General features: G+C 36.0%; 3 protein-coding genes across 3 annotated transcripts; all 3 read right to left on the minus strand.

Moving 5' to 3' along the window:
- Positions 1-3,015: 3,015 nt before the first annotated feature.
- On the minus strand, positions 3,016-6,805 carry LOC108951006. The gene is made up of 8 exons (XM_018817335.2): positions 6,715-6,805; positions 6,194-6,378; positions 5,559-5,956; positions 5,397-5,493; positions 4,439-4,492; positions 3,682-4,268; positions 3,503-3,619; positions 3,016-3,162 (listed from the first exon to the last, which is right to left on the minus strand). The coding sequence occupies exons 1-6, from the start codon at positions 6,761-6,763 to the stop codon at positions 4,260-4,262; spliced, it is 792 nt and encodes a 263-aa protein (XP_018672880.2). The 5' UTR covers positions 6,764-6,805; the 3' UTR covers positions 3,016-3,162; positions 3,503-3,619; positions 3,682-4,259.
- LOC100184348 (colipase-like) lies at positions 3,064-3,768 on the minus strand. Its single transcript, XM_002129828.3, has 3 exons — positions 3,682-3,768; positions 3,503-3,619; positions 3,064-3,162 (listed from the first exon to the last, which is right to left on the minus strand). Exons 1-3 carry the CDS (start codon positions 3,766-3,768, stop codon positions 3,064-3,066), a joined length of 303 nt encoding a protein of 100 aa, XP_002129864.1.
- Positions 6,806-7,153: 348 nt separating the features above from the next.
- LOC100186748 (BTB/POZ domain-containing protein 19-like) lies at positions 7,154-8,230 on the minus strand. Its single transcript, XM_002129776.5, has one exon. The coding sequence runs from the start codon at positions 8,107-8,109 to the stop codon at positions 7,234-7,236; it is 876 nt and encodes a 291-aa protein (XP_002129812.1). The 5' UTR covers positions 8,110-8,230; the 3' UTR covers positions 7,154-7,233.
- Positions 8,231-9,089: the final 859 nt, after the last annotated feature.

A 9,089-nucleotide genomic window follows, 5' to 3' on the forward strand; every position in this document is an offset into this window, starting at 1 on the left:
ATTTATTTATTTATTTTAAAATACTTTGCAAAACTGATCTTCTGTGTGCTTATGGCCGTTGTGACTTCAAAGCTGCATCTGATGGTTTGGTTTTATAACTATATCTACCCCATAATATAGAAGGTTCGCTCCTTGTAAAGTCCATAGAAATCACAAGTTAAGCAAATAACCTGTCTATTGTTTATGCTTACATCGCCATTTTTATTCGAGCCACTGTACAGTTGACAATTGCGATACTGCGAAATATATACAGAAATGTCTTTTGTACAGACATTTGCCTATGTAGGTAACTTGCTCTATTTTCGCGTAGCCAGAAAACGTCATTCGTTATAACACGTATGTTCTGTTGTATACAGTTCGTGCCGGCTTACGAGTCACCATGTATGTTACTTTGTCGGTAATTATTTTTTTATATGGCTAATAATTTGGACAACTCATTAGTGATCACTGGGTTGAAGCAATTTTCGTTAAGTGTCTTGCCAGGAACACATACGCCCGTACATCCTCCAGCAGTATACATACGTTAACGGTTAACCAATAGCGACAGAAAGACGCACCGCATATTCGCGAGAGAGAAAGTGAGAAAAAAGTAGCCACTCCTTCAAGCGTAGACATTTAGTTTCTATCGCTTAGTCAAAACACGATCTGTCTGGATTTACCACAGCGCTTAACGTTTATATCTTGATATGTTAAATGAAATTTACTAATGTTCTAAAACAAGAGAGTTAAGCTCCTACGATTAAGCACGTATTATAACTGGCATAACTTGATTAACCATTTTAATTTTTATTAACCCTATACGCAGTAGTTAAGTAACGTTAGAAGTTTTTATTATTATTAATATATTAAAAAAAAAAAAGTTTTAACTGCGATAAATAATAACAAGGTATAAAATGAGTTTAAAAGGATCAATATGAACACTTGTATGCTCAACAATATACACTGTTTGACGGAAAGTAAACGGATCCATATGACCACTTACGTACCCAACTACCCCTGTTTAAATCAGAGTCGTATAAACACCGAGTAGTCCAACTGCCGTCTTTGTTTGTCCAAAATAGAGCAAAAGTGGCGACTTTGGCAATGGGTTTAAACGAACTTGTTAGGTTTGTGTTTTCCTTTCGTGGGAAGGTGCAAAACAGCTTCTATTTACCCTACCAAACATTTTTTAGAAAAAATATAGAAATTTAGCCGCATTAAATGACCAAAATGTCGCAAATCAACCGCTTCTAATTCTAATTTTTGACTTTTTTTGACACAGAAAACAAATGACACATGTTTTTTACATTTTTTAACTTTTAAATTTGTTTTTAGGCCCAAGTTTTTTTGTATTTTACCGAAAAACATACATTTTCCCCATACCTACTGTGTTATTTTGGACCCAAATTGCCGTTCAATTTGTGTTTTACGTAACAATGGGTTGGACTACTCGGTTTTTCTATGGCTCTGGTTTAAATCAGATATACATACATGCATAGAAATAAATGAGTGGAACGCGCAACTTTCCAAAACCGTGATATATTCTTTTTTCTATTTACGTGACCGCCAACTCCGTCCCCATTTCGCTTGGTATCCATTGTAAAAGATAGGCGCATAGTAGTTTTTGAAGGTTTCAGCTGTTTATTTCAAAAACTACACCAACTATTCAAGTTTATTAGGCCAGTTTAGTTATTTGGTAGGTTAACGCTTACAGTTTACCACTTTTTAGGAAATTTAATTATTTAATCATTTTAATTATAAACCTTCAAACAAACGGTTTGTTAGAAATATATATATATATATATATATTGGAAAATAGTTGTTTTACCCTATAACTTTAAATCAAGTCTAAATACGAAGAAAAACTACCTAAAACGCCCTCCATTCCATTGACTACAATGGTAAACGGGAACGACCCGCAAAAAGAGAGAGTGTATCATCTCTCTCTTTTACCGACATTGAAGATGCGCGTTCTATTCTTTTTTATTTCTGTGCATACATGAGAGATTGATGCTGACAATGACATCGCTATGTGAGAGATTGTGTAATTTATTTTTTGTCACACTTTATTGAATTGTATTGATTTAAAACTTTAGGGGTGGTAGGTAATACTTTTACTCAAGTTTTCCTTGAAGTATTTCTTACGCACGTTGTAATTTAAATTAGGCGACGCTATACGCAAATTAGGCTTTATTTTTTTTATTTATTATTTTTTTATTATTTATTATTTTCATAAGTTATTTATTTATTATTTCATAATACAAACAGGTATACATGACTAACCATGTTCGGTTAAAAATAAATAAAATAAAAATCACGCCATAATTTCGCAGTTGTGCGATGGTTATAATAAATGCGTTTAACCAATCTATTCAACGTGTTGCACATTCCTTGTGATTGTGACTGACCAGAGATGCCATCCGATGGTCATAGCATTATTACGACCCGAACGTATGAATAATTGAATGAACTTATTACTTTACCCTCGCGTACAGTGGCCGGAAAAGGACAGTCGTTATAATACGGGGTTTCTGTTTCATACACCTCGTACTAGTTTACGAGATACCAAGTATATTACTTCGTGGGTGATTTTTTTGTACTTTTTCATTTTTTATGTGTGGTTGATAACTTAGACAACCCATCAGTGACCATTGGGTTGGAGCAATTGCCATTAATTGTCTTCCCCCAAAACACCTACGCCCATAATGGTAGCAACGACGAGCCTTGAACCTATTATACCTCGAGGAGCGCTAACCAACTGAGCTACGGCGCCGGAGTAACACTGCTATATATACGTATCCGAACGTAACACCGAAACACATTTAAAGTGAAGTTTCCTGCAGAACCTTTTGTATAATATGACACTATAAACAGTATAAAGTATCATAAATGTCCTTTTCACATTGTAATACCAGGGTTTGTCCTAACAAATCGTGCGCAAACTAAACAAAACGACCTTCAGCTCGTTAGTATTTATTCGCTATGCAATATGCTTAGGTAAAGTAACCGGTGGGTGGTAGCAATACAATAAATCTATTTGCTTTTTACTATTCATGATATTTATTTAGCAATCTGATGTTTTCGTTAGGAATCATTTGGATCAGAGCAGATCTTTGTGGAGCCGGAGTTTACGCAACTTAACCCACTTTCACACGGACAGTGATCGTACACGTCCCAAAGACCCTGTAAATGAATTAATTGTTAATTATAGTGTGCTATATAAGGCACCTCGACCAGGTTAAAGGGTATGGGTTTGAGGCTCAACGCTGCTAGCAGAGTGTGGGGATGCGTGGGCAAGACATTTAAAGACAGTTGCTCCAACCCAATGGCATTTTTATGGGTTTTAACGTTTTAAGCTGCATATAAAAACACTAAAAATTATTCACCCACAAATGTAAGCGTGCATGAGGCGTGTAACACACAGCACTGGCGTTATAACGACTGTCATTGTCTTCTCGTGGCGCCAGAATAAATACTTGCAGCATTTTGTTAAACACATAAATTACTGAAAAAATATATTTACATCGTTCTCACAAACTGCTCCCTCTATGCTCAATGGGGCACATCTGTTAAAACCATTAAAATCCATGCAACAGTAAGAGGAACATTGATCGCCTTCGACGCAAAGCTCCCCGTCGTCCTGCGTGTAATATGTTCAACTTAATTTAGCGCTACAAATTAAAACGTTTAATTCTATTTTACCAAGCCGAAAATCACTCCGTAGTTGCTTGGAGTTGAAAATCCCATGTTGAGCAAAAGCATTACTATGAATCCAAGTGATAGTTTCATTTTAGCTGTCTACTTTTAGGACGTAAAACCTATAGAAAAAATGTGGTAGGGTGGGGGAAGGTGGGACATATCTTCATTCTATTTTCTCGTTCTCATTTGGTACTAATAAAGAATCATTCAAAGAATTATAAAACCGTAAACTTACGATCATAGCCCATCGTTAATTGTTTAAAACATTATCTAGATATTTTGATATTACATGCTAAAGGTTTCCCGTCTCACTCTCCAAAATATACAACTTATCAACGTGGGATACCCCTCTCCTGTAGTAAAAACAAACGTGGGTGCCGAGTATATATATAGAGAGCCTTACCACGTAATTTGGTTGGATGACAAAAACAGGTGTGTCCTAAGTTGGTACGCAAACACATAACATGTGTCAACTTTCTCATTTCAAATATAGTTAGTTCACCTACTGACTAACAGTTGTGTTTACTTGCATTGCAGCGTGTTGATCGATAATAGGCTCATTGTTGCTACCTTTATGGGCGTTATGTGACCTTGAGAAAGATACGGTGGTTACTTTAATCCAGTGGTTTTTTTATAGATTGTTTAAATTGTCTGCTGCACAAGCCAACCTCCCAAAAATATTACAAGAACTCGTCATTGTGCTTGTTTTAAAATATTACATACAATTACACTAACAGTTTATCCAAGAACACAGACTTACTGCATCAGTAAAAGTCAAACGGTTGTAAGAGTAGTAGAGTGGAGACAAATGATGCTGAAAGCAAAGTTGAAACATTTATTTTAAATATTTTTCGGGGCCATTTGATGATAGACGAAAACAAATCTTGGAGTATTATTCGATAGTATTCTCACGGTGCAATAAAGGATGTTACAAGGACGATTACTGTTGCTAAGTTTTAAATTGATTGTTGAACGAATGCACAATTTATTCAATGGCTGAAAAAAAAGCATGATGATAAAATGCGCCTTTTAAATACTTGCTGAATGATATTAAAACTGCTGAAACTTCGCAGGTTATGAGTTCGAACTATCAATTCAAAAGTATTATACAGTATAATAAAATAGACTGAAAAATTTTGTACACTTTGGTTTTGTCTGATAAAGTTAGTTTAGGTTTTGTAAAAAAATAAAACATGTTGCCGATACGAGAAAAATCGTCAAGGGTCAACATGGGATAAATGCAATAAGCACAACAATCCTATACAGTTAACGTTTCAAAAAATAGGCACAGCCAGGCAATTGTGTTAGATTACACACAAGTTACAGATCATAGAGAGAGAGAGAGAGAATTTTTAAAGCGGTGTCCCAACTTACACCAGATGGAATAATTTTGGTTTTCCTGCCACGCGAGAATAAAGTTTATAATTTCTTCATTGAAATAAATACATTACATATTTGTGGTACGTAAGCATAGAGAGCAGTACTGTTTACTCAAGCAGTAATGTTTACTCGTGCACTGGAACAGGTAAGATGACCACTATGCGGCGATGTTTCAGTGGCTGGTTCGTCGCGGAAGAAGACGGGGGTTTAAAAACAGTTTCGATTACCGTGTCAGAACGTAAGTGCTTTTGTTTCTGTCGCAGAATGACTTGTGACGTTCCCATATTCTTCTTAAGATTGCAGCTGGTGTTATGGATAGATAAGTTCGACTTACTTACCTCGTTTTCATTTATGCGTCGAAATAAAGAAGATCTTAGTTTCGCATTCTGCGCAATAATATTCTTCACGATTGGTTTCCCGCTTCTTGAACAGTTTCTGTTTTAAAACATGCGCATCTATGTTTTATACCTGTTAAATATATAAACTATATACTTGCCTACCTAAATGTCGCTGTGTACTTTGGCAATGCTGTAGCTATGTTATGGCCGCGCATCCAATGTACATGATAAAGTACAGGTTGAGGAATTTTTTTGTCGGAAAACTGTTTGACACGACTATTCTTCAATGAACACGATGTATCTTTAGTGTGGAAATGGTTGTTGTCACGATTTTTGTCTTCTTGCTTTAATGGAAACTCTGATTTGCCGTTAACGGGTTCTGTCGTAATTCGAACACCGTGTAAAGGAGTTAATTGTGGCCTTATTGGGTATTTTTGGAATTCACGAATCCTTTTCAAATTGAGCAAGTGAGCTTCACGGTTGTTATGGTAACGTTCTAGATTCCCACAATCCCTCAGATTCAGCCAACCACACCGCGGAGTTGTTGTGTGATGAATCTGCTGCATGAAAGCAATTGAAATCGAACTGGTACAAACGTATATATATTGGGGTGGGACAAGATAGAACATTTTTCCCGTTCCGTTTGGTAGTAAACCAGAATAATCACGGAAACAAATTACAGCATCTACACAGCTCTAAAGAAACTGATAGTTGTTAAAAACAAAATTAGGAAACATGGAATTTAGGTATTTAAGATGTCCCATCTTACCCCACAGATACTAAATTATGACACGTACTCGCGACGGGCAATATGAAGAATGTGAAGCAGTTTTAACGCAGGAATAGTGGCAGGATCTTCTCATTGCTTCAATGTCCGGTAACTCAAGAGATTTATGGAGACGATTTAAACGTTGTAAATATGCTTGAGCCAAATCAATTGTGTTCTGCCTCACAGTCTTCCAATGACTGATCTCTGCTGCCTCTGGTATTATAAATAGTTAGTTATTATAAGATACTGTAGTAAGCATTATAGTCAAGAGAATTTTATATATTTCTAGTAAATTGTTCAAAATATATAACCTTCTAAGAACATTTTTAACGAATGATATATCTTCAAAATATTCACAATGGCGGCTATAATACATAAGTGGTTTACGAAGAAATAAATTTTTGAGTGGATTTAATATAAAAGCTCGCTAAACATCTGTGTAAATAGAAGTTATGTGAAGCTTGTACTGCTATGCAATTATCCGCTATTCATGATGGTTTTGCTGGTATTGAAGACACCTTTAGTCGAAGATAATCTATATTTTCTTACCTCCAACAAGTGGTAATACCAACACGTTTCTCTGATCTTGATACGCCATGTTGTTTCGTTCCTTAAATTGACACAACACTATATATGTTACTGGTGGGTAAGATGAGATACCGTAATAAGTACGTAATATCTAACATTACCTAATCGTGTTTAAAATATTTAAGGAAGATACAGTTATATAATTATTTTACCATACCAAATGGGACGAGAAAACCAAATGAAAACATGTTCCATAATACTATCATATTATATTTCAGCGATTTCAATCCTTTGTTATCTTGATTTTGTATTGTGCCGCCATATACTTAAATAGTTAAATACTACTATACTCCAAATATAATGCTGTTTCCACAATTGTTTCACGATTTTCTGCTGTTTATTAAAGACAAATATGGCAATGCGAAAAAACTAAATTGCAAATGTTCTTTGTTAAACAGAGTGAAAGCACGCATTATAAATTTAATTTTCATACCGATACATAAAAAGCAAAGTAAAGGCAATAGATTTATGTTTTTCCAATCACTTGTCTTTTGGTAGGTATTTGTGACTTTCTCTATGTTTAGTGCCGAGACGTAAAGTTGTATGGTAAGAGAATGGCGTGTTTTCTTTAAGTGCGTGGAAACGCCACGCTGCCGCCAGTTGTTGCATTGGAATGACCATGTCTTTTTTGTTTTCCTCTTCAATCTTCGTCAGCTCATCAGGGGAAACAAGCGGTAGCCTCACGAGGGGAATCACCGAACTCGATACCTCCTTCATATGCCGACCAGCTACAATTGCATTGCCACGTGCCCATTTTCTGATGGCGTTTAGAACCTCCAACTCGTCAGCTTCAAGCGAATCTCCCCTTAGCAGCGCCCCTAGTGTTTCTGGCGATAGTTCGTTGAATTTTTCGGTCATAAAAATATCGTGAGCATTTTTCATACAATAATCGAGTGCTTTCTGGAGCATATCAGGTTGGGCATGAATAACTGCTGACTGCAGAACGTCACAAGCTGTTTCAACGTTCATTCCATCCAACAAGAAGCGCGCGCTTAACTTTCTCAAGCCATCCAGGTTATATTCCATTGAAAGGGACATCACATCGGGCGCAAGATCGCTGGTTAAAGTGCAGCAGTTTGTATACATATAATCTAATGCGGTTAGGAATACTTCTGGGCGTACTTCGGGCAAATTTATCGGAGATTCTCGGCTCGCAGCGCTGTGTGACGGCATTTGAGAGAACATAGACCGAAATGTCTCTGATCTCGCAGCAAGCAAGCACCTATGACCATAAACAACTTGTCGTTGTGGCCCCACCAAAAACACAGCATCACTGAAGTCCTTGTTATTAATACATCTTTTTCGCATAAGACTATAAAAGGCGGTTTGATCGCCACGAACCAATCGTTCATCCATATCTTTTTTTATATAAATTGTTTCCTCAATACTACTCTAAACAAAAGCTACAACAAGAAAATATCTAGTACACAAAATTCACACTAAAGGTTTCCAAACAGCAGAGATTAGTTAACAACTATACAGTACGAACAGGACACGACGAAGATATAAATATTGCCCGAGGCTGTGTCAGAAACCGGAACGCCTTCTTTAACAGTCACAAAGCTTTGTTACGTAAATCTTCCACTTATAATCCGGGTAATAAACCTTCTCCACATTAGAATTATATCCGAAACGCTTGAATTAAAACCGAAACGATTGAAAATTATATTATTTAAGTCTTATATATTATATGGCTGTATACTGTTCATAATGAAACTACTCGGATATGTTTGGACTTACGATTGCATCACTTGGTGGTTTATTGTTTTTTATTCGAAATATATACTGGGGCAAGATGGGATATTGTTAGCACTCAAGTTACATAGTTCCTTAACAACGATATTTTAGACTCGCATGGCTACAGTTGTAAAACTCTTTCTTTGTTTACTACAAAGTGGGAAGAGAAAAGAGAGTTATAACATGTCCCATCTTACCCCACCCTACTGTGCGAAGTATACATTTCATAACGAAGAGACACACTCAGATTAATCGTACCAATGACGGGGTTATTATTTTTAAGTTTATCGTACTATATGCTTGTCTTTAAACTCTGCCACGGCTTTAAATTCCTTAAATAAATATTAGATTCCGTATCACTCACCTGATGATTTTGAAGATTCAATATTTAATAAAAGTCCAATCGGATCTTAAACACTAAGCATATACAGTAATTTTTACAAACCACCTAAAATAATATAAAAATGATTTACAATTGTTGGCAAATGTCCTCACTAAGCCGCTCATATTTCTATATGCTAGAATGGTGTTTACCAGCGGGTAAGTTACAAAATAAACAAACTACTTTGTACCGCCGTAAAGCTGCTCCGCCCATTATG

The sequence above is a fragment of the Ciona intestinalis genome, chromosome 2 (assembly GCF_000224145.3).
Source record: "Ciona intestinalis chromosome 2, KH, whole genome shotgun sequence".
Classification (NCBI taxonomy): domain Eukaryota; kingdom Metazoa; phylum Chordata; class Ascidiacea; order Phlebobranchia; family Cionidae; genus Ciona; species Ciona intestinalis.

What these genes read in the sequence shown, in the direction of transcription:
- LOC100184348 (XM_002129828.3), bottom strand. Translation starts at nt 3,768, where the DNA reads ATGAAACTATCACTTGGATTCATAGTAATGCTTTTGCTCAACATGGGA. An exon ending in ACGGAGTGATTTTCGGCTTG is followed by an intron (nt 3,620 to 3,681) that starts GTAAAATAGAAT and finishes TATTACACGCAG; the next exon opens with GACGACGGGGAGCTTTGCGT. An exon ending in GAGCAGTTTGTGAGAACGAT is followed by an intron (nt 3,163 to 3,502) that starts GTAAATATATTT and finishes ATTCATTTACAG; the next exon opens with GGTCTTTGGGACGTGTACGA.
- LOC108951006 (XM_018817335.2), bottom strand. Translation starts at nt 6,763, where the DNA reads ATGGCGTATCAAGATCAGAGAAACGTGTTGGTATTACCACTTGTTGGA. An exon ending in GGTATTACCACTTGTTGGAG is followed by an intron (nt 6,379 to 6,714) that starts GTAAGAAAATAT and finishes TTATAATACCAG; the next exon opens with AGGCAGCAGAGATCAGTCAT. An exon ending in CTTCATATTGCCCGTCGCGA is followed by an intron (nt 5,957 to 6,193) that starts GTACGTGTCATA and finishes GCTTTCATGCAG; the next exon opens with CAGATTCATCACACAACAAC.
- LOC100186748 (XM_002129776.5), bottom strand. Translation starts at nt 8,109, where the DNA reads ATGGATGAACGATTGGTTCGTGGCGATCAAACCGCCTTTTATAGTCTT.